Source organism: Lissotriton vulgaris, chromosome 4_1 (genome assembly GCF_964263255.1).
Source record: "Lissotriton vulgaris chromosome 4_1, aLisVul1.2, whole genome shotgun sequence".
Classification (NCBI taxonomy): domain Eukaryota; kingdom Metazoa; phylum Chordata; class Amphibia; order Caudata; family Salamandridae; genus Lissotriton; species Lissotriton vulgaris.
The window spans coordinates 764,221,208-764,246,930 of NC_141691.1; the positions used below are offsets into that span (position 1 = coordinate 764,221,208).

General features: G+C 47.2%; 1 protein-coding gene across 4 annotated transcripts in view; it reads right to left on the reverse strand.

Moving 5' to 3' along the window:
- The window catches only part of SIRT5 (sirtuin 5), a 165,147-nt gene that overhangs the window by 117,030 nt on the left and 22,394 nt on the right, over positions 1 to 25,723 (reverse strand). For all 4 annotated transcript variants that reach the window (XM_086965094.1, XM_086965096.1, XM_086965093.1 and 1 more), the window contains exon 2: positions 20,948 to 21,086. In XM_086965094.1, coding sequence (XP_086821220.1) covers positions 20,948 to 21,062 — 115 coding nt within the window. In that variant the 5' untranslated portion in view covers positions 21,063 to 21,086. The remainder of the gene's footprint in view (positions 1 to 20,947; positions 21,087 to 25,723) is intronic.

Below are 25,723 nucleotides of genomic sequence, written 5' to 3' on the forward strand. Positions count from 1 at the left end.
AATCTTGAAACTCGTCAAAGGTCGTTTTTGGTACATGTCCTGGGAACCTGCGGGACATCCTGCACACTCAATTGACAACCGTAATATGTATACATTGTTGTTGATAAAAATGTAAATACAGGTGGGAAATAAAGCTTGGAGAAACAAATTGATGGGCGGGAACATAAAACAAAGAACTAAAGAAAATTATTCAAACTTAGCATGGTGTGATGTTAACTCCCCTTTGCCTGTCCAATCAAAATTAGGATTTTCATGAAGTTAAAACATTAAGGGGTGGTACATGCCATTAGAAAGGTATAATTGAAGTAGTCTAGTTAGAGAGGGGGTTCTGCTCAAGAGACCAGAATGCTGAGAGACCGGGATGCTGTCCGAGAGCTGAGTGAATACTGAAGAAGAACCAATTTTCAGACTTAGAATTTTAAATCCAAAATAATTTGAAGATGATCGTGGAAGAATCGAGGAGGTAATTGATTAGAAGAAGATCGAGGAAGAAACGAGGAGGAAGATAGTGTCAGAGGGGTGCGGTGCAAGCGTTGGATCTAGAAGGTCACCAATCCTGTCCAGAATCCTGTCCTGAGGTTTTTGTCACCCGATCTTTCCCAGGGGACCCTTCCAACTCCTTGGCTAAGGGGTTGGTTTCCACACTATTCTAGGTAAATATAATTCGGTGTAGTAGGTCATTGTACTGCTCTCTCTATCCTCTTTTTCCTGAGTACTGTCATTGTGAAACTTCGTTCTAATTTAGGTGACTGATTAATGAAATAATCGATTCTTCTTTCTTTGGAGAAAGTGGAGATCATACTGTAATTTGTTTTTGTCTCATATGAATTTACTAAATAAACATTTAAAACTTTTCCCGAGTCTGTGGTTATTTTAAATAGGGTAAGAAATATAACGTTTAAATGTCAGTTCACCATCAACTAGTTCCAACTAATAGGTCCATTGACCAGAGGAAAGATATTTTTGATCAGTGAAAGATTAGTTACATTTTGACAGGTAACTAATCTCATAAAAAGCATTTATAAAAATTGACCCCCACCGGTAATTAGTAGTCTGTGTGTGTGGGTGTTTATGGACCCAGGCGAGTATTTGGTGTTTGAGTATAAGAGGCTGGTAACCCACTGGATCAGTTTGCGGGTAGCAGAGTTATGGTTATTCTGGACTAGTTAGGTGATTATTGGTTATCGATTTATGTTTTAACAAATCCGTTTGTATCCTGTTTTATGTTGTCTGGAAATTCTCGGGAAAGAAAGAATTACATGCAGCTCAAAGTGAACAGCCATTGCCGGAGGAAAAATGGAAAGATACCCATCCGTTAAAAGGCAAGATAACTATGGCTGTAATAAAATGCAAGGCATGTGTAAATTCTATGCACACTCCATTGTGAGGTCCTCAAAAATCTTGTTTCCAGAAAGAAGATGGTCTAAATTACTAGAGGCTATGTAGAAGGAGTTCTCAAAGAAATCAAAGACAAAATAGGCTCCATTTGATTTGATGAAATGTAGACAAGAGATACATGGAAAAATCAAAGAGCTAGGAGAGAGAATCAGTGATTTTGATAAAATAGTAAATGAAACATCAGCATAGAAGGAGCAGATTTGGTTCACACTAATAATGCTGGGAATGCAAAATAAAGTTCAGGTGGGAGAATCTAAAACACAGGTCAAAGTGTTACACTATTCGCATTAGAGAAATTCGCACAGGGGCAGAAGGTAACACTAGCCATGATAATCTTTGAACTTTTTGCTATTTAAATGGCATCAGATTATACTATACACATAGGATCTCTACAATGAACCCCACCCCCCTTCCTCCAAAACCATTCCCTCCCACTGTTGAGCACCACCAGACAAGGATTAATTCCTTTAAGGACATAAAGCAAATTATGGACAGTGTGTGAAGACAGCAGAGTACAATACAATGGCCTTAAAATACAGCCTTACCTGGATCTGGATCCATACCTACTAACAAAAGCAGATATTGTAAACCAGTTACAATATTATTATAATTTTTTTTAACAAGGAGCCGATGCTTTGGGCCAATCACTTCAGATTGCGGTTTTCAAAAAAGGGCAAGTAATGCACTACAAAATGACTCAATGAGGTTAAAACATTTGAACATACAAAGCACATGACGTTAAACAACTTGGGCGACAAGAACAAACGCCTGTCTGGCACCATTTTAAAAAGAATCAGATGAGACAGTTACCATCACAAAGACACTGCGGAATAATCTTAAAATGTTCAAACGCTTGGACAAGCAAAACACTGAAGACTGCTACGGGGAAGATAGAGAAACAACTTGAGCCTCTTGGTCAGGAAGAGACAATGAAAAAGTGAAAGAAAATATCCTGCATGATCTAAGCAATTCAGTGAGCCACAACCTGAAAGTCAGATCATAGGAAAAAAACGTGTCCTGCTTAATTGGTCTTTGGAAAAGAGAGGATGACTACTGGAATACGGTACAGAGAGAAGATAGATGAGAAAGTCAATTGACTGGTAGGCATGTTTGAAAGTATCCAGGCCAGACAGAAAATTATTTATTTTACACTTGAAAGTGAAACTTTACCAAATGTATTGTCAATGAGCTGTACATATAGTTCTTCTGGAATTGTGCTGGGACGCCTTCAAGGAGTGTGAAATTCACTTGAGGGTTTACTCCAGATGATGAATGGTACATGCACCTAATGTTTCTCCGCGGCGTTCGACACTGTCTGCCACCGCACCCTAGTGGAGCGCCTCAACAACATCGGAATCCAGGAGAAGGCACTGGAGTGGATCATCTCCTTCCTCGCCGGAAGAACACAGAGAGAGTCCGCCTCCCCCCGTTCAGATCCGAGGCCACCGAAGTCATCTGCGGCGTACCACAAGGATCATTACTCAGCCCCACGCTGTTCAACATATACATGAGCCCCCTGGCGGCCATCGCACGCCAACACAGCCTCAACATCATCTCCTACGCCGACGACACCCAGCTGATCCTTTCCCTCACCAACGACCCGCCACCGCCAAAACCAACCTACACGAAGGAATAAAAGACGTAGCCGAGTGGATGAGGAACAGCCGCCTGAAACTGAACTCCGATAAGACGGAAGTCCTCATCCTAGGATCTTCGCCCTCTGCCTGGGACGACTCCTGGTGGCCCCCCGCCCTGGGCAGCGCACCCAAACCAACAGACCACGCACGCAACCTGGGATTCATCCTGGACTCCTCCCTCTCCATGACCAGACAAGTCAACGCAGTCTACTCTTCATGCTTCAACATCCTTCGCATGCTACGTAAGATCTTGCGGTGGATCTCCACTGAAACCAGGAAGACGGTCACCCAGGCCCTCATCACCAGCCGACTGGACTACGGCAACTCCCTCTACGCCGGAACCACAACCAAACTCCAGAAAAGACTCCAGCGCATTCAGAATGCCTCAGCACGCCTCATCCTGGACGTTCCCCAACACAGCCACATCCCCAAACACCTGAGAAACCTGCACTGGCTCCCCGTCAGCAAGAGAATCCCGTTCCGTCTCCTCACCCACGCACACAAAGCTCTCCAAAACCAAGGCCCAAGATACCTCAACTACCGCCTGACCTTCTACACTCCCACCCGCCAGCTACGTTCAACCAGCCACGCCCTCGCCGCCGTCCCCCGCATCCGAAGAGCCACAACGGGAGGAAGATCCTTCTCCTACCTGGCTGCCAAGACGTGGAACTCCCTCCCCATCCACCTCCGCCTGACCCAAGACCACCTCGCCTTCAGGAAGCAACTCAAGACCTGGCTGTTCGAGCAGTAGCGGACCCCCCTCCCCAAGCGCCTTGAGACCGTCCGGGTGAGTAGCGCGCTATACAAATGTCTTGATTGATTGATTGATAGAAGTCTCTGGAGTTACAACTAAGCGGTAGAGCTGAAGGAATTTTTAAACTCTGTAGGTCTTCTTGACAATTACATGACCACACATTGGAAAGACATTTATTTTATATTTTAATCCACTATTTACAAGATATAAACCAGACCTGGATACTTTCTAATAAGCTATACACTCAAAATGGGTATAACCCTTTCCCATTATAGGCCAATGCACTTAAATGTGACATCTACAAGCTGTAGTATCCAGACACCCTTGGAGGTTGGATGAATGGTTTCTAAAGGACCACCAACTTGTTAGGGGAGATAGAAAAAGCCTTGCAATGGACTACATACAAAATAAACAAGCACTTGAAAGGGATGAAAGGGGACTTCAGAAATGAATAATTATGTCACATCAAGCTCCATAGTGAAGCTAGGGCAAATTAGCAGTGTCCATGCCATTCCAGGTTACCTTGGGTGTACAACAAGCTTCTATTTGCACTCACAGAGAAACCACAAATGCAATGCACTATCCTGCAACTTTTGGAAAAACTAGAGCAGTACAGGGAGGCTTCGGAGTATAAAACGAATGTTCAGGGGCGGTGGCCTGGGCAGGCATGGTGGTGGAAACAGTATAGATTGCTGGGAGCCAACCGGTGTCCCCTGAGCCCTGATCTAGTAGAATCACTCCATTACCCCACTCACCTGAGGTAGCAGAAGGGGGAACCACAACTGAGACATAGGACGTGAGATGTCAGAGTGGGAGGGGCCATTACAAAATAATGCGAGGGGCAGCACAGATCGGAGAGTTCAAGGAGTAGAGCACCCTGTGGAGGAAGGGAAAGATGGCCGCTGGAAGACAACAAAAGCCACCACTGTGACTGAGAGCCATTCAGGCACAGGGCAGAGGTCATATTTGAGAGGCGAGGAGAATGCATGGATATCCACTCCCTGTCCACATGGGGGCGGCAGGAGGCAGCACCAGTTGGGTATCAAAAATGTGGTGCCTTTTTGACAAGTGCAAAGCTCTATGAAACCAAGCAGGAGCAGTGAGGTGTAGTTGAATGCCACACTCAAAGGGGGGCCATTTGGCAACATGGAGGCATACAGTGTGGGCCCTGGTGCGGCATCCCCTGCTGAAAGATAGTGAGTAGACAAGTCCTGCACAGTTAAGAGTGCAGTCTGGATTGCAAGGACAAGAACCAAATTTGGGGTGCCCACTAGTACTAAGAGGGTCCCAAGGGGAGAGATTGTATGCGGAAGGGCTATGGGAGTCGTGATGATGGAGAAGCAGGGAAAGATATGAGAAGGACCTAGGGACATGTGGGCTAGTCCAACCTCGCTGGACAACTAATCCCATTAGATCATTGGCAAAGACCATGTAACACTGGACACTGAAGTTCCAGTGATGTGGTGGGCATTAACTACAGCATATCTGGCAGCCGAGAGCTAGCATTGTGTGCCAGGAGAAAAAGGAAAGCGATGCCCATGGTCCACATTTCACCAGCAGATTGGACTAGAAAGGGCTCCAATGGCGAAGAGCAGAGGTTAGTCGTAGATGGGTAGCCAATATAGATAGCAGTGTGGATCTGGTGGTGCAGGCAGTGATCAGATCGAAGACTGAAACAACACCTATCCTAAGGGTGGCAGTGATTACTACAGGAGGCACAAGAGGCTAGTGCAAAGCAGGAGCAGACAGGCAGCTAGGAAGCAGAGTGAGTTAGAACAGCATCTACTTGCTATGATGTCTTCACGAGTTCCTTATCCTGCAAGAACGACAAGATGATGGGGACAACAAATGATAACCTGTAAGGCTGGACTTCTGAGTCAAGACAGACAGAACCCCCCTCCCCAACATCTACAACAGCAGTCATGTTGCACCAATGGAACTGCTCTGGGGACTCAAAGATGATATTGTCGCCCTGAGGTAGAAGTCGTGAAAATGTCCGGGACGCATTGAGACTCACACTTGGAAGACTTCACAGATGGCAGATGCATGGAACTAAAATTCCTACATCATGAAATGATAGTGTAGCAGGAAAAGAACATCATTCTCTGGGAGAAATTGAGCATCAGAGGAGCACCACTTGGAGCATAAGGCACAGTTATTGAGATGTATTTCAAATGCATATCCAGGGCACGACTGGGTGCACATAAGTCTAAAGACCTAGAACTCTAGATGGCAGCAGGACAGTAGAACCGTGGAAACATGGCACCATACCAGTGGACATTCTGACCAAGCATCCATAATTTCCAAGTAAAAGAAAAAAAAAAAAATGACAGAAGCAGCCCGGAAAAAGGATATCTTCCAAAACGAGGGGTCTCACATTAGCTCTATCAGAACTTGTCAGCGCTGAAAGTACAGAAGCAGAGATTTTTCCACCGCATCATACACTTCCTTTAAAGCCATCACAACTATCGATGGGGCCACCTCTTTTGTTTCGTTTTTTTAATACAAAAAAGAAACAGCAGATGAAATCGCGAAATAAAAACAAAGGAATGCTGCATTTAATAAATGAGGCATTTGGGAATGGATGAGTGGAAGAAGGTCCAGTGTCCAGACACGAAGCATCCAGTAAGGGTAGAATTGAATCTTTTGAGCAAATTAAACAAGACTTCACCCAAGACAAAAAGGACCTACAAACAGCTCCACGACTGGGCCCTGCAAGCAAGGTTAAGCCTGAGGCATCAAGGAGTCTTACCTTTGATGCAGTCTTGCTGTCGGCTAATACAAACACCTGACAGGTAGAACAAGTGTCTCATATTGGATATTGCACTTTCTGGTAGAGACTTTAATCTAGCCACAGATTCTTCACCTTTTGAATATTCCCCAGCCATCAGACTGGAGCCAGGGACATTTCCGTAGTAGCTCGGAGCACCGTAAGGTGGTGTCCTGAGGTTCTGCACCAATGCTGTTTCGCTATGGAAATGACGTGTGGAGTCTACATAGGCACTACTCCAACGCACGGACGTTGCTTTCGAGACTGTCCGTACCCCCAGACGCAGAGCCCCAAAAGCACACTGGCATGACCAGTGTGCGGATTCGTGGACTTGAGAACTTTTAAATCAATAAAGTCCAATTACAGAACGGGGAGGATAGGAGGGTCGGTGAGAATTGATATATATTTGATATTTATTAATTTGTATAGGCCTGTATCACCCATGAGGGTATCTCGGCGCTTTGGATGGAGGATTCTGTGGCTACATAGAGTCTCTACCAGAAAGAGCATTACCAAGGGTAAGTAACTTGCTCTTCTGATGAAGAGATTTAAAGCCTAAAATTAATCACCTTTCAAACCATTATCCCATTGGAGGTGGGCCATGAATTGACTCAAACCAGATAATCCTGTAGAACTGAGCAGGCAAAATTCCTTTCTCGAATGACCTGACCGTCCAGGCAATAGTGCTTCATGAATATATAGAGGGACTCCCTCGTAGCCACCTGGCAAATGTCTAGGACAGGGACTTTGCGTGCCAACGCTGGTAGAATGAGCACATAATCCTCCCGGAGGCAGCTTTCTGGACAATGCGTATTGGATCTCAATGCATAGCACGATCCAGAGGGAGATGCAGAGGCGGTTAGTGACATCTGAAAGTGGTGATGTGAATCAACAGCTGCAGCAGGTCTTAGGGCTCACGGCTAATGAATACATGCCATGGAAACTGTGACGTGATAACAACAGAAGTACTAACTGATGCCTGTTTCTGTGACTGGTGATTGGTGTCTTCAGAGAAGCCACTGTTGACTGTTCTCAGAAAACCACCACAGAGGTTGGTGACTTTAGTGAAGAGAAGAAGAGCCAACAAACCTAACCAATACTGGAGCTGCTCTCATGCAGTTTTAAAGTACAGTATAGATCTGGTTGTGGTAGCAAATTGTAATACAGCTTGATGGCACAAAAGCATTCACCACTCATTTTTTATATTTTATTTAGATTTTCTCGCGGCATACAGCCATGGATGAGATTTTGGTTGGATCCATTCCCCTTTGTGAAAGATTGATGCCCTCACACACCAACACTCTCTACACAGAGCTACACACAAGCTCTGTTCCTTCTTGGACGCCCACTCACTGTGCCTCTCCCACAAGTGCTCTTCACCGCTCTTCTTGTCCTGAAGAAGACCCCAACGCGAGGACACAAGTTACCCTCCAATCCTGGGGTCGAAAAGTAGACAACATACAACCTCCATAACAAGCTCAATGGATACATTGTGACGGTTAACATGTACAATGGAGCTATGTCTAGACACAGGAACAGTTGACCTATGTTTGGAAAGGTTCTACTTCATGTGTAAATGATGTATATATGACACCATACCTTTTCCCTGTCCTTCACTCACTGACTCACCACCCTCTATCCTACACCCTCTTCTTCCCCCAAAACAAGAGCACTGTAAATAATAATTTTACTGCTATATTTTGGAGCAACTGTGTTGCCATCTAATGCTTTGAAATTATTACGCATTTAATGCCTGTCAAACTTGGAATTAAATAGGACTAGAGCATTATATAAACAAGCATTTACAATGCAATGGTCTCGGCAATATTATAGGTAGAGCTATTGGTGGTATTGTTTTTTTTTACCCTAAATATGGCATTGTAATTTCTGTTGGCATTAGCGTAATATTTTGGATATGTGTTACCTATTGCATTAGCAGAGAGACCTATGTGTAAACTACACCCCCATCAACCTCAAAATTATCTACTGTGCAGGGGCGGGCAAGGAGCCATTTGTGCAGGTATGCCTGGCACGTATTTACTTTGCTTCACGCGTTTCCTGTAGTAAATCCTGAGCTTACTGTTAAGGCGAGTTTCAGCCAGGGCACCGTTGCGTTTGTGCAGGCAGTGGTCGAGAGCACGTGGCAGGTGGAAGCGCAGCATTCCGCTTTGCACATAGTGTTTGATTGAAACTCAGCAGTTTCTGGGATCTCTGGGCGTGCACAGACGAGCCGACTGAAGTAGTGATTAGGTGTATTTATTTGCCTGTGTTGCGTGAGATCAAGGGAACTGTGGCGAATGGCTTCATGGTTCACGCGCTGCTGCCCATTAGCAGATGTTAACTGTCCCTGGACTGGTTGCTATTTGGCTGAATCCTTCCACCTCCACCCAAGTGCGTGGCTTGGACTACACGAGGGACTACTTTACAAGGACAGCCCTTTGTGTCCGCTCTTGCTGCACCTTCCCTTGTGTCTGACTATCCCGCTTGAAACCCGAACTATTGTTTTTGCCAATGTTTGTTTAAACATGTTCTCCTCCTCTAAAACCCTCAAAGAAAAGTGTGACGTTTCGAAACATCCCCATTAGAGATTGTTTTCTAAAGTGCATGGCTTGGCTCATTCTATTCTCGGACCTGGGGAACTGGGTTCGAGTCTCGGTAATGTCGCCAAAACGTCCTGTGATTCTGGGCAAATCACTTAATCTCCCCGTGCTTAACAAAATGAATGTGTGTCCTTATGTAACGTAACTGGTGCTATGTAAAGCGCTCTGATACCCGGTTCAGTTCGGGACGGGTCTAGTTCGCGCTATATAAAACTCTGGAAAAAAAAAACCTCTAAAAGAAGAGGGAAAGGGGTATTTAACAAAGTGTGAATGAATCCTTTACCCAGCCAGCTTCGTCGGGTACACACTGGTGATCGCCAATAGATGTGCTGTGCTGGGCCATACTCTGGGCGAGGTGGGCAGACAGACAGGTGTTAAGTCAATCTTTTAAATGTTGTCGTTGTCAAAATAACGTAGAAGAATACGAACTCATACGTGTATACTCTGCTGCCTCAATGCAAATAAAACAGGAGGGCTACCCATAATGCAGCTTGGTGTACACCTGAGAGCGAGCACAGGCCAGTTTGGTAGCGCCCACGCTAGAAGTGTGCAGCATGTCTTCACGCTCTTTTCGTAATTTCACAAGTGACGCCACTGAAAGGGCAGGGGGGAAACAGTGCACGTTAGCTGTGGAATGAGCGAATGAGGACGGACCTGGAAACGAGCTTTGCCCGGGAGCCAACATGCGCGCACGCAGAGCAGAAGAAAAAAACAAGCTACGCCCCTGGTTTTAACCTTAATCCGAGCCCCGATCTTCGCATTTCACCGTCCTTGCCTCTGTAGATGTATCGCGGTTGCATTTACTTTCACGTGTCTTGCGTGTGGTGAGGCGCTGTACTTTCCACAGTAGCCGATAGGGAGGCCTTAAAATGAAAACTTCGAATCCAGTTTCACGGTTACCTCACAATTAGGAGGACAACACCACACTTGTTAAACAAGGCTTTTGCAGCGGCGGGAGGGAGGGGTGGGAGCCCGGGGGAGCGGCAGAGCACGACGGAGGAGAGCTGCGGCAGAGGGAGGGAGGGGGGCGAGAGCACGACGGAGGAGGGGAGGGGGAAGGGTTGCGAGGCTGGAGCAGGCTCAACGACGATATACACACACACACACACAGGGATGACAGGCAAACAAACGGCAGAGTACGACGGAGGAGAGCTGCGGCGGAGGGAGGGGGGGGGGGGAGGCGAGAGCGCAACAGAGGAGGGAAGGGTTGCGAGGCTGGAGCAGGCTGAACGACGATCCTCACCGGCAGAGACTCTGGGCAAAAATGGCAGCTGCAAGCTCCAAGATTTTTCTGATTTGGGGGCGTGTTCTTGCTGTTCAAAACAGGCGTGGAAAAAAGTGGAAAGAACAGCAAGGAACACGCCCCCAAATCCGAAAAAGACGGAGCCTATTCTGAGAGACGGTTCTCTCCTCCAATGGCTGACCTCCGTTTAGGAAGCCAGCCAATGGAGAACGAGCAAAAAGAGGGAGGGATAAATGCAGCACTCTAAGAATCATTAAATCTCCGACTTCCGGTTTTTGCCTTACGGCAGAACCGATAGTCCTCGGCCTAAAAATGAGTGGTGAATCCTTTTGTGCTATCAAGCTGTAGTACAATTTGCTACCACAACCAGATCTATACTGTACTGCATAACAGACCCAGGTCTGGCAGTTTTACCTCAGTCACCCCGTTAAAACTTAACACTCATGCAGTTTTAAGCATGAGAGTAGTGCCATGATTGGTCAGAGCAAACTAAGGCAGCGCTCCTTTTCAGACTAGGAGCCTGTGTCTGCAGTGACAGCTGTTATACAGCTCACAGGTTGCAGCAGTCTGATGTGCACATGTAAGGCTGGCCATCGCAAGACAGCAGGCCAACCCGGCATGCGCACTTTAGGCAACTTTCTGCAAGTTGAAATGGCCCGCCCTCATACTCGAAGTGAACTTAAATGGTAATATCCATTGCCATCTTATTTAATTAACTTTTTTGCTGCAGCTGCTGCGCTCGCAGCAGGTTGGGCGACACTCCTCCACCCTAAAGGAGGAACCACTGGGGAGATGGTTCTCAGCACGATGCAGTGGGAGGTAGTTCGCATCTGCACAGCTTTGCCTATTTTTACCCCCACAAAACTCAACAAAGATTGAACAGTCCCCCCCGGTGGTTTTTGGTATCATCTAAGTAGATGATCAGTGCTCTCTACAGGGTCTGAACGATGAAGTCGCTCCTCCTCCTTAAAGGGGTGAGGTGGAGCATAAAACACCAGTAGAGTGATATTTTATCTGACATGGAATGGTGTCACAACCTTTGGCAGAAACCATGCCCAAGCCTGCAGAGTCAGTTTGTCTGCGAAGAAGGTGGCGTACGGTGGGATGACATACAAAGCTTGAAGCTCACTCACCATGCCAATGTTATGTAGACCAGGAACATTGTCTTGAAGGTGAGGAGCAAAAAGGGACCGCCGTGAAGCAGCTCAAATGGAGTGCACATTAGAAAGGTGAGGACAAAGTTACGGCCCCACTATGGGAGAGAGATGAAACATATGTTGTAACCCTTTAAAAAATTTCATAGCAGAAGACTAGATCAAACAGGACTGATCCGCACAGGGTCGACATTTCCTGCACTACACGGGGAAACAGAGGACATGTGGTGGTGCATTAGGAAATGTGGTCAAGTAGGGACTTTTTTCATATTTTGTGCGGTAATAACATGCATCAGTGAAGTCACCGGTATTCGCATAGGATCATCGGCTAAAGTATGCCTTCTTAATATCTGGGGAAGCCATAGATCCTACTAAGAAAAGGGGGGTGGTGATGAACAGAGTGTCTGAATTGAGCAGACCACTCTTACCCAGTCCAAAGATCAGGGCTTGATCCATCACCGTTATTTATCTCACTGCCCCATCCCAGCTCAGAACCTGGCTATATGCAAATCAGTCTGTCCCTGGCCCAGTGCATCATGGGAACAGGGCAGACTAAACTACCAAGCCAATTCTTCACCAGAAAGGAGACAAGCTACCGGGGACCGGTTTCTGGCATTTCAGCCGTCTTCGGCCCGGCTTGCTTGAATCCTGATGGAGCAGTGAGAAAGGGACTCATGTCTGAGTATACCCTGCCACACCTATAGTGGCCAAAAACGATTCAGAAAAGGGGGGTGGTGATGAACAGAGTGTCTGAATTGAGCAGACCACTCTTACCCAGTCCAAAGATCAGGGCTTGATCCATCACCGTTATTTATCTCACTGCCCCATCCCAGCTTAGAACCTGGCTATATGCAAATCAGGCTGTCCCTGGCCCAGTGCATCATGGGAACAGGGCAGACTAAACTACCAAGCCAATTCTTCACCAGAAAGGAGACAAGCTACCGGGGACCGGTTTCTGGCATTTCAGCCGTCTTCGGCCCGGCTTGCTTGAATCCTGATGGAGCAGTGAGAAAGGGACTCATGTCTGAGTATACCCTGCCACACCTATAGTGGCCAAAAACGATTCAGAAAAGGGGGGTGGTGATGAACAGAGTGTCTGAATTGAGCAGATCACTCTTACCCAGTCCAAAGATCAGGGCTTGATCCATCACCGTTATTTATCTCACTGCCCCATCCCCCCCATCACTGACTCTGTCCCTCACCACCCCTTGTTGTAAATATAGATCCTACTAAAGCAGACCACATGTAGGTCTTGATGGTATGATGGTAGCTAAATGCAACATTGCACAAATGTGGGGGGTGGCGACAACTCCACCCCTTAAGGTCTGGAAAAGAGCCTTGGATTGGTGCATGGTGGAGGAGAGGACTACAGAGCGGCCTGGTACTTGGTACCCCCGTCCTGTTTGGTCACCTGGTCCCCTCCTACCCTTCCTGTTGAAGGCCCTGTGATTGGCAGCCAGGTCGAGCCGATTGGGCCGGGCTCCTCCATTTCTGCTGCCCACAGCCGAATCCGACGGACCCTGGCTTCCAGTATTGGGGTGGGTCGTTGTCACTGTGAGGGTGCGCTTCTTCTCATCCCCGGTCTGTGATCCGGGACCCACTATATCCGGGCCGCACTGTACAGAAGGCAGGTGCGACATTCTCTGGGGGGCAGAGTGGTCCTTAGTCCGTCATGACGATAGACATAACTGGTGGGGGATTGGCCAGGCAGAGCACGATGGATAAATTCACGGGCCCTGGGGCCTCTGCAGTAGAGTCGGGGGGGGGCACCTGAAGTCATGCCTGATAAAGCTGCTCTTGTGGCTGCCATCACTCAGTAAAGGGATACCCTTGACACCAAGATTGGGGCGGTTGGCTCCGACGTTATGCTGCTGCGACAGAACGTGCGCCATGAAGTGGAGCGTATCAAGGAAGCCGAAATGAGAGTCTCAGGAGTGGAGGACGTGGTCGACACCCTGCAAAAGTGAGTGGCCTCAATGGAGACGATCCAAAGTGGACTGGCATCCTGAGTGGAGGACACTGAGGGGAGGGCCCGGCACAATAATCTTTGTTTTGTTGGGTTCCCAGAGGAGTGCAAGGAGGGCGATATGGAGCGGTTCCTTACTCAGTGGCTGGAGAGCTGGCTCCCTTCGGAGTCACTGTCCAAATGTTTTGTGGTGGAGCTCGCCCATAGAGCCCTGACGCAGAAGCCCCCACCTGGCGCCCACCCAAGGCCTGTTATTGCAAAACTGCTTAATTATCTTGACCGGTATGTTATCCTGAAACAGGCTAGGGACAAAGACCACTGCTATTTGACAATGCCCACATTCTGATATTTCCTGACTACACTAAACCAGTTCAGCAATGGAGGAAGTCCTTCATGGCGGCCAAAGCCCGTCTCCGAGATCTCAAGCTTCCCTATGCCTTGTTGTATGCGGCCAGACTGCGGGTGGTATACCGGTCCCGTGTTCATTTCTTCGATTCGCCAGAAGAGGTCTTCCAGTGGACAGATGAGACTGTGCTGCTTCGCCCTCACACGCCGCCCCGGAGGGAATCAGATTCTTCGTCGAGCAAGGCGGCGCAGAAGCAGCCCACGGAGAAGGTGAAATGGAGCAGACGCTCCAGGTCTAGACGTTGGTTCCAGTCTTGTGACGCATCCTCCCAGGCTGTGTCGGCCCAGCAGCAGCACACACAGGCAGACTGACTGTTGTGGGTGCTTATAGTCTCATGGGTCTTTGGTACGCTTGCCTTGACCGTTAGAAGCACAGATGAGGGCTGGTATCTCTGTTGGACATTAGCTGACAGGGAGAGTGCCAGCAGACAATGGGCTGTAAGTTGGGTATCCATTGTCGGGCGGTGGGGGGGGACCTCCTGTTGGGTCTGCCAGCCACGCCCGCCGCTACAGGTACTTCACTGTTCTTGAGGTATAGGGTGGGGGGTGGGGGTGGGGGGGGGGGGGTTGTTGGGTTGTTTCATGGGGTTTTGTTCTTTGATAGCACTGCTTCAGAGTCACCTTGCAGATGTCACACGTTATTACCTATGCTTTGCACAGAGTCCTACCACGTCATCGTTATCAGGTGGCCAACGAGATCCCCTTGGGACCCTTCGGCTAATTAGTTGGAAAGTCAGGGGGCGCTAGACAGGATCAAACGCAGAGCTATACTTAAGCAGGCAAAACGAGCACATGCGGACATTCTCATGCTGCAAGAAACAGATCTTCTGGGAACCAAGGCACTATGCTTTCAACGTTTTGGCTACACCCAGGTATTTCATTCCGGGTTTGTGAGGAGGTCTCAGGGAGTTGCGATTTAGATCCATCGCTGGGTTCCCTACATGCATGTCAAGACACGGGGGGTACACAGGGTAGGTATTTGTTCCTACAAGGGACGAAACTATAGTATTGGATGGTCTGGCAGCTGGGGGGGTGGATTCTGGGTTGGAATGACGTGATAGATTTGGGCAGAGACCGCTGGAGGGGGTTTACAGATGCCCGACAGTCTACCAAGCTGCACTCCCTGGTGATTAGCTTGGATTGGGTGGATCCTTGGCGTAGACTGCACGGGACAACACAGGGATACACATACCTTTCGACAGTGTATGACTCCTACTCCTGCCTAGATTTATATATTTGTCTCCAGGATGGTAGATAGCACAGTAGTTGCAGCTGATATTCTTCCATGCGGACCCTCAGACCACTCGCCGGTGGCCCTTACCTTGCGGGTGAGGCAGGCGCGCCAGCCCTTTCGGTGGTGCCTTTTGACCTGGAACCTCCAGAGGGAGGACTATAGAGAACATATGGAAGGCGCTATTGATCAGTACCGGACACTTAACGTAGGCTTGGTAGATTGGGTTGAATATTACTGGGAGGCGATTAAGCCCACGATCAGTGGCGTAGGCATTTCCTTCTGCGCGGCAGCCCGCAGAATGCATAGGGATTCCCTTGTTCAGGCAGAGGCGAAACTTCTTAAACTGGAAACTCGCAGTGGGGATGGCGAGGGAAAGCAGGCCCCTCGACAACTATTATTAACACAACAAGACTATCACACCTCCTCTTAGAGAAAGCCCGCCAGGCGTGGCTGCCAACCCGCAGCAAGATCTACCAGTGGGGGAAAATTCCAGTAAGCTGTTGCATAGACTGTGTCAGGGGACACTATACCCCCCAGGCCCTCGCTGGCGTTGTGGGCTCTGATGGGTCTCCCCTCACAGACTCCTCCGATATCGCCAAAATCGTTGCTGCGTATTATGCAGACCTCTATGCACCCATTGAATGTCTTGATGCAGATTCATGCAGATGTGATAGGTAACTTACTGGATGACCTCCCGCCTAAGGCCCTTTCTGACGTAGTGAGCGCAGAGCTGGATCTCCCTCTTACGGTGGAAGAATTGGGTGCGGCATTGAGAGACATGCACATTTTAAACATTATTTTCTACAATTAGGGCTCCATTATCGCAGAGTGGTGGAGGAGGCCAGAGAACGGGGTTGTCTGCCTTGCGATTGGAGACAAGCGGAAGTGGTGGTGTTCCACAAGCCTGTTAGACCTCCCGATCAGCACGTGTCATACCGCCCTATCTCCCTCCTGAACGTGGAGGCCAAGATTCTGGCTAAGGCTCTGGATAACCGCCTCTGATCCCATATTGCATCATTGGTCCAACTCAATCAGGCCGGGTTTATGCCCCAGCAGGCGGCCCACCATAATATTCGTTGTGCACAGGTTGCCGTGGCGACCTTTTAGGAGTTGGGAAAACAAGTAGCGTTGTTGCTAGCGGATATGGATAGGGCATTTGATTCTCTTAGCTGGGTATATTTATTTGCGCTCCTCCGCAGGCTAAATATTGGACCTCGATTCCTGTCCTACCCGACTGCTCTATTCAGACCTCACTGCATCTGTGCAGGTGGCGGGCTCCATCCCCTCCATGTTTTCTATCGGACGAGGTACAAGGTAGAGTTTTCCACTGTCTCCCTACCTGTTCGCGTTAGCTATGAAACCCTTGGCGTCCTGGGTGTGGATAGTGACCGGTCTTGAATGGGCGCCAGGACTGTCGGGTCGTATTGCCCTCTACGCCGACGATGTGTTATTTTTTCTCACTGATATAGATAGGACGAGACCGTGGTTACTTTGCATCTATCAGATTTTTGGGGAGACTATATATGAACCCTCGCAAATCTACCCTTTGGGTTCTTGGGGGGGGGGGAGGGGGAGGTGGGTCTCCACTGTTGAGGTAGTTTCTGGGGAGCTGAAATATCTGGGAGTGTTCTTGTCGGACTCGCCCGTCAAATCTTGGGATAGGAATTTGGCCCCGGTATGGGATCATGCGCAGGAAGATCTCAAAACCTGGTCTCATTTGCCCCTGTATATCTATGGCCAGTCAGCCATCTTTAAGATGGTTTTGCTCCCGCGCCTACTTTATCACCTACAAAACCATCCATATCAGATTCCTCCCAGATGGTTCCGACAGCTTAATGCAGCTCTGGGACAGTTTCTGTGGGCTGGCGAAGTGGCGAGAGTTGCCCTACAGACCGGGTTCCAGTCCACATACTGTGGGGGGCTGGCAACCTCTGATATTATGTCATACTACATGGCCTCGAATCTGCTGGTCCTCAATGAATGGTGGGATGGGGACAGGGCTGACCCGGCATACCCTGTCGAGCGGCGGCATATGGGGGAATCACACATTACACATTATACTCTACTCTGCACCATTACGCAACTCCTTGCCGTCTGCAACGAAACTTATATTCCGAATCTGGAAGCAGGCGTTGCGGAGGATCAGTTGGTGGAATAGGTTGACCGGGAGACCCCTCTATGGCACAATGGGTTATTACGGCAACTGCCTACGTTCTCTGGCTTTCGTGGCTGGGACCATATCTGCATCTCTACTCTAGGTGACGTAATGCGGGGGCCAGTCCTGAAATCCTTTCAGGATCTACAGAAGGATTTTCATATGCCAAAAATCCAATTTTACAGGTATCTGCAGTTCAGACACGCCATCTCCCCCAACCTAGAGGGATTGGAGTCCCTGGCTGAGTTCGGCCCTAAAGAAGCGAAGGTGTTTATGGGAGACCTCAAAGACAACAAGATCTCCAAAATCCATCAGTCTCTGGTTACCCATAGCTCCCCCCACGCTGCAGCGCCTTAGGGAGGCCTGGGAGGGTGACGTGGGCCCACTGGAGGAAGAGGACTGGGCGGAGGTCCTGGCTTCCCAGCGAGGGTCAGCCATACCCATAAGCCTGCGACTGGACCGGTTCAAATACCTCCATCGGGTGTATTTCACCAGGCTGTGGGGGGCGGGACTGGTGGCTTCCCCAGTATGTCTTAGATGTGAACATGAGGAAGGTACTCTACTGCATACAGTTTGGCACTGCTCTGCTTTAGCGTGATACTGGAGGGGGGTTATGGCGTGCCTCTCCGAAGTGCTGGGTTGAGACCTCCCTTGCTCGCCGAAGCTGGTACTTTTGCATGTTAGGGACGGCATTGGGGCAATATATACAAACGCCATCTTATGCTACTAGGGTTTTCCCTAGCTAAGAGGGATATCGCTAGGGCCTGGAAGGCACTGAGGGCGCCCTCTGTGTCTGTGTGGAAGAAGGGCATGGATTTTTGTATGGGCTTGGAGATTCCCATCTTTGTGGCCAGGGGGTGCCTGCTTAAACACTTTAAAATGTGGAAGTGCTGGGCGGATTATAGCGGCTTAGAGCTGGAACCAGTCTCAATGGCCAGGTCTCTTGACTCAGCTTCACTCTCAATTTAGTTGGCATAAAACACTGCCTTTTGGGCGATTACAGATCATGCTTGTGTGGACAATGCGGTTACTTTCGTGGTTGCTGTTCTGGAGTAGGTGCTAGTGCGATGGGGGTGGGTTTGTGGGGTTACAGATTTTCCTTTTCTTTCTGTTGATAATTAGTTTTGCTCTTCATTTGTTCAATTTTGCTCACCAAAACTGGTCAGTCAGACTGATCTACATTTTGTTTGCAGAAGTTTCTGGGGTACAGAGCTCTGCATTATAGGTGTTATTTGACAAATAACATTTGTTTAAAACAATAAAGTTGACAAGGCAATCTTGAACATACTGTTTGCTGTTATCACATCACAATTCAAAACATTAGCTTTCTATGGCCCAAGCCTTTCACATACACACTCTTAAGGATTATTACAGTCATATTCATCAAACACGTGTACCGGATGTATGTGCATGTATCACACACACACATCATCACAAAAAGCCCTGCAACATACGTCAGGAAGATCACCTGGCCTCCCAATGTGGCGAAATGTGTGAAGCGACAACATCCCAGTAAGTACCAGCGAGCTGTCCAGCTACTGTGACACTAGAGGCTTTCTTCGATTGTCAATGTACTGTGGATGAAGATATCATCACTACCAGAGCAGAGAACTCTCTTGACAGCTGAGAGGCTGCAACTGCCAAAGGACAACTCCTGGCCCCAGTCTGCCATGCTGCTTCCTTCAGCGATGAGATCCGAGAGGTGGCGAGGCTCCCATCACAACCTTGCACCGGCTGTCAAAGATTGAGCCTGTGTGCCTGTAAAAGGCCACACCCCAACCACCACAGAGCTAAGCCTCATTCATAAAGACAGATAAAACAAGAGTCAGTGTTGATAGACTAAGAGACTGTGTTTTGCATTAGAACTGAATGTCAAAAGGAGTAATGAGAGCTGATACAATCTCTATTGCAAGATGCAAACTGAACTGACATTTCAGATGCTTACATTTAGGGATTACTTGTATAAACCAAGTACTGAACTTACACCTGAGCCAATTCTTGCCCTACATTTTCCGGCATTAGCATGTCACTGCAGTACGGTGGGTGCCTCAGCCACTGTGCTAGATCACTGTAGCGAGGTGAGAACAGGCACCATTTAACTAGGAACCTGTGGTGGATGTGGGGGAACTAGAAGGACTGGCTTTGGCCCACTGTGTTGTAGAACCCTGTAGCTGAACCCAATTTCTATGTGTAGTATGCCGTTTTGCTGTGCCACTGAAGTGCTTCTCTAAGCCCAGCACTGGGCTGGACAGTATGTTATGTGTCTGTTACTGGACTATTGAATTATTTTTCTTTGGCCCCCACACTATCTCCCTGAGAACCCTTTGGCTGCTCACCCTGGTTAATCTGAGATTCAAGCCTGGAAAGGGTGTACTTTGCCCACTTTGCACAGCTATTGAAACAAGGCCCAGAACACCAGAGGCAAACGACCCTAACCACCATGACTGTGGCCTAAAAGGCCCTGGCAGTCATGTGCCCCCTTACATACCTCCACCCAACACACAAGAGGGACCGGTCAAGGGATTATTAATCCTTTGAAGCGATTACAATGGAACTTGGTCTTCTGGAAATTAAAGGTTTTTGTGAAAATCAACTATGGCGCTGGCCTCAAGAAGGGTGCCATTACTCTACTAACTCACTTTGATACAAGGCTACAAAATAAGGACCAGCAAATTGAAAGGTTTCATAATCACATACTTTTTTTACTCAAGAGACCGAAATGGAGTAGAAGGATTATTAGATAGCTTAGAAGAAACAATAAGGAAGGAAAATACTAAAATAGTAAAGGGTAGATATATTGAGGACACATTACTTCTTCGTGATACCCTAAAGGGTTAACAAGTAACTTATTATACGGCTGGGAAAACATCACTGTCAAATGTAATAAATTGAATGGAAAAAGTTAGACCTGCTGGAGGGGGTGTCTGTGGGAAAGGACGTCACCCCGTTTATCTCTAAAAATGTCCCAAATTAGAAAGAGTATTGGTTTGTATAAATGAAATAGTGAAATAAAATATCAGCATTGCTCTACCGTGAACCTCAGATTTCCTTTTATGTAGGTCCGAATAAAAAGTTCTACTGCAGCTTCACTCAAAATTTAGGAAACATTGAGAACAGCTACTGTGACTACATTTGGAAAAGGAACTACTGCTAATGACAGAATCTTGTTTGCGCCTGGTTTGGCATCTATTAGCGATGGAGAAATAAGCATATGCAGAATAGCTGCCAGAGAAATGGTTTGACTTGATTTAGGAGACCTTATTTATTTAACCAAGCAATTTAGGAACCTCATTGCCCAAGATATCCCAGACATCATTCTTCACAGCAAAAGTAGACATAACCCACAAAGACATCAAGAAATATTATTAGGGAGTGAGGCAGATCGTTGAGATTAGTGGAACAAAGTAAAATCAGAGGAGATCGGAGAAGGGCTCCATCGTGACATGAGCATTGGCACATATGTTCAAATGCGAGTTTGGCTCCATGTAGGAGGATGGGTTTAAAGAGGTAAAGGGGAGGGCGGGGAGGAAAGATAGAAGGTTAAATGCTTATTTGTTCAGTATGTTAAAATTCAATTAAAATATTTAAGTATAAAATGGCACATAGCGATGAATAAACAAACGTTGCTTACTAGAGCTTGGGCGAGCCATTTCCCAACAAGGCCCTTGTATTCCAATGGGTGATGGTTTCAGCGAAGAGAACGCTTGGTACAGTAGTCTCCTACGGGTGAATTGCAGAAGAATCATCAGGAATATTTTAGAAAGGACGTTCTGAAAAAAGAGCAAAGAAGAGTTAAAAATAAAAAGGTAATCTCACTGTATTCCCCCCAAAATAATTATTTTTAAATGGTTTTAGTATACCTATCCAGGGTCATCTTGTCCAAAATAGGGAGGACTGATACTCACTTTTGCCTGCAGATCTGTGGTGCAGTGGGTACAATAAGGGAATGCCCAATAATTACAACTTACTGGGAGACAATTATGAGCGCGGTGGCACAAATTAGTGGGGCACCGTGCCACCAGACCCCAAACGATGTCTTCTGAACATACGGAAGGCAATGGACCTCAATCACAGAGCTCAAAACTGGGCGACACTTGGTATGACAATAGTCAAACGTAACATTGTCAAACATTAGGGGGCTCAAAAGTCGCCAGCATATGGGTAATGGTACACTGACATGGACTGGGCTATGGTGGCTGAAAAGGCAGTATATATACACACACAGAGAGGCTGTCCCAAAATATGGGAACGGGTGTGAGGAGGCTGGAATTTGAGGGAATATTTGTACGTTACCACCTGAAGACACCTCATTAGAAGGTAGTGATTGATATGTCGTGCCAAGTACAGCATGACTTCACAAATAAATAACATTAAACTTTGAGTTGTTACTTGTGGATCCAACGAAACTGTGAAAATGTAATCCCTAGATTTAATTTCTGTATGTACCTTTGTTACAAGTCGTACACTTAATAAAAAGAGTACACTGGCAAATAAATCCATGGGATTCTGTCTTTTTGAACCATCAATAGGTAACAACATCTTCCCCAAATAGACATATTTACTGCCAAAAACATATTTCACTTCAGCGGTAATCACCCACAAAACGTAAAAGACAAATCATGCTCCTATACCTATACCATGTAACAGATGTTGATTTACAAAAACGATGTCTATGCTTCAGATCTGCTGGATTTCACAGTATGCAGTGCAGTGGGATGCCTAACAGGATTCACTATTAAACATCTTCTGGACTAGATCATAGGACTAGTAGAGAAAACTTAACAGTAGTCAGTTTACAATTATATTAGTTGACTACACTACAAATTGATAACAAAAACAATAGTAAATATTGCTAGACATTATTTTATACATATTTTACAAATAAAGTAGTATATGATTAAAAAAATACAAAATGACAATACTTCTTATGTTTCAGCATAGAAAAGGCATCCAGTTATCCCAAAGAGATGCAAAAATATGCAGTTATCTGAAAAATACATCCTTTTAAGAAAAATGGTGAAATACTGGAAACACGAAATGTTATCATTGATAATTATATAACAAATAATGACTTCTACTACTCTTTTGAGTGCTGAATCACGAGCAGCTCAACCCTTTTTGTTGTAGCACCTCCCCCCTTAAAATGTCTCTTCCTTTAACCTTCTTCTCAAATTTTATGAAAGTTGTCAATATTATCATTTTGTAAACATAACAATAACCAGAATTTAAAATCATCTTGAGAAACCAATCCAAAACAAAACAGGGGATGGCATGGGGGTGATAGATTTCCAATTATCAGTAATTATGGTGTACTACATTCATTGCCATAATAACCAATTGTTGAAATCAGGCTGTTTTTCTACACGATCAATTACATCAAACATGCCATTTTGGGATCGGGGTAAATACATTGGTACAACAAAAATGATTAACTAAAAGATAGATCTCCAATGTATTTCCAAGTGGGAGCATGTCCAAAACATACTGCACCTTATTGCCCAATCCCCCACCTGACTGCTTGCATGATACAGTGCATGTAGGCCTCGAATGCGTGGTCTGTACTACAGTTGACTACATACGTGACACAAACTGTCTACTTGGGAAGGACGCACTCGGACCACAATCCTCAATAAATACAGGTCAGCTGGGATACGGCATCCCCTCGTTTACAGTCTTGGCACCTTCGTCCCAAGGTGCTTGAGGATGCGGTGCTTTGCACCACTTGGAGTACCTCCTGCATCGAGTACTTTGAGGTAAACACAGGCAGTGCGTCAACCCGATTACTAGAATGGGACACGTTCAAGGTCACTATTAGGGGACACTGAGCGCAGGCGTGTGGAAGCAGCTGCACCAGGACATTACAGGAGTGCAACACAAACGTCTCTGCCTCGAGACGCTGGAAATTAAGGCATGGCAAGAGCACACCACTTCGTTAGAGCGCCTGCACTGCCTCAACTATGCTGCACACTCTGCAGGGACTCAAGCTGGAGCTGACAAATCAGGTGTTCTGATAGCCTGGTTAATTAGGCAGGAACCACCCCCCCACGCCCTACTATGTCCCCCAAGCCACAGAGTTACACATGCAACAAGAGATACATGCGCCTTTACTCAACACTACCAATGCCTCTACTCACCGGCTACGCAGATCGTCGACTCCGCCACGGAGGCTTTCTTAGCATACGTGAACTTCCTGCGGGTCCTACCTGACTTGGCGCTGGAACTCACTGCAGACATCAATCCTTTTAAGATTTGTGAAGCCATTCGATTGATAGCATCGGGAAAGACCCCAGGTCCGGACTGACTTCCTCAAGAGTTTTATAAAAAAGTATGCTACACTGTTGGTACCCCGCCTCCAAACCCAGTATGATGAAGCACTTTCATGCTCTTGCCTCCCCCAATCCGTCTGAGAGGCATTGATTGTAGCCATACCCAAGCAAGGACGCGACCTCAGCTACTCCGGTTCCCGTCAGCCCTTGGTGATGCTTAATGCAGACACTGAAATTCTCTGTAAAATTTTGGTGGAACAGCTAGCTCAGGGGAGCCCGCAACTGGTTCACAAAGATCAGAATGGCTTCATACCAGGGCACAGCAAGTCCCAGAATCTCCTCCACCGCTTCAGGATTCGGTAATAGTTGCTGGTCCCAGTCTGGTTATCTGGTGCTGGATCCTAGAGAAGGCCTTTGGTTCCCTAGAATGGAACTACATGTTTGCCATACTATTTAGAATTGGTCTGGGGCCCGCACGCTTGGTCTTTTCAAGCTCCTGTACACCGCGCCCCTGGCCCGTGTTAAGACAGGGAGGTATACATCTGATCCTGTCTGTATAGGTCGTGGCACTTATCAGGGCTGCCCTCTCGCTCCCCCTTTTCCCCCTGGCTATGGAACCCATGGCGCATAGAGTGCGAGCACAGGTCTGGGGAATCCCACTGGGAGATGAAGTGCATGCTGTCTCGCTCTAAGCTGATGACCTACATGACATTTCCAAACCCCTGCCAGAAATTGAGTGCCTGATTGCTCCGTTCACCGCTGTCTCAGCCCTACAGGTCAAATTGGGCTAATCCTGTCTCTACCCTCTGTCGGATGGGGCCGCAAACCATGTTCTCCGGTTGGGTGAAGAATTAGTACAGTGGCATCAGATGTGATCTGCTATCTCGGTATCCGGATTTATCGAGATAGAATCACAGGGGGAGGGAAATGCGCAAGGGTGGCTTCTTCACTCTACAGGCAAATCTCCTTCTGAACGTCGCTTCTGCTGCCGGAGGTGGGACGCACTGCACTGTTTAAGATGGTGATGCACCAACGCCTGTCGTATTACTTGATCAACATCCCAATTTATCTACATAAGGCTTTCTTCGTCACATTTGAGCACCTGCTTGAGGACCTCACCTGGTACGGCGCTTGCTGACGTGAGGCGCTTCCAAAATTGTGTTTGTAAACAGACATGGCTGGTCTGGGGATACCCAACTTGTAGCTCTACTTTGGTGCTACTACCATTTCCCCAAATGTATTTTATTACTAACCCCCAGCGTTCCCATACTTGTCCTGATAATAACAACAGTAACCCACGTGTAACTGGGCATTGCACCAGTAACAAAACACTCCCCAAAACAAGAAACAGAGACATCCCATTTCACCAATTTAAACCAACCCTTTTTTTTTCAATGAGGGCAGCTGTGGAATTTGAGCCCTGGCTAATATACACTCCAGGGAAACTTACCAAACCCAGACATTTCAGAAAACTACACAGCACAGGAGACCTGGGTGATATGGCTTGCATGGATCACACATCGTTTTCTTGCCCACAATGACATTGAAATCTCAGACATAGGCACACCATCCATCGCAAGGACTAATATTGTCCCTGGTTTGTTGATCTGTTCCCGTCGCCGGCACAAAGCTTAGACACACCAGTGGGGAAGCGATTTTATTGGGACAAGTGAGGGAATACTAGGTGGTAGAAATTGTATGGACCCCTGAGGATTCCAGAACTTTCTCCCACAGAAATGTGAGGAAAACTCATGTTTTCTGCCACTGTTTGAGGTTTGAAGGGTATTGTGGTTAAGAACACATTGTGGGAGCCACGGAAGGCACATCACCCTGCATGCCCCAGGGTGTCTCATTTTCAATAATGTTTGTGTTAAGTAGTTTGCCTGAGTAGCACCCAAGCACGGGCTCAAATACTGCAGTTACCCCTGATGTCAATGTCTCCACTTTGGTTTTTATGGCCTTTTGTGTCGTAGAAGCTCAGTCAGCCCCATAAGTAGGGTAGCATTTTTATCTGCAGAATGTGGGAACGCGCTGAGGTCGGAAATGTGTGGATTCTCACAGATTCCAGAAATCTCTCCTATAGAAATGGGAGGGAAATGCATGTTTTCTTCCAAAACATGAGGTCAAAGTCATTTTTGGTA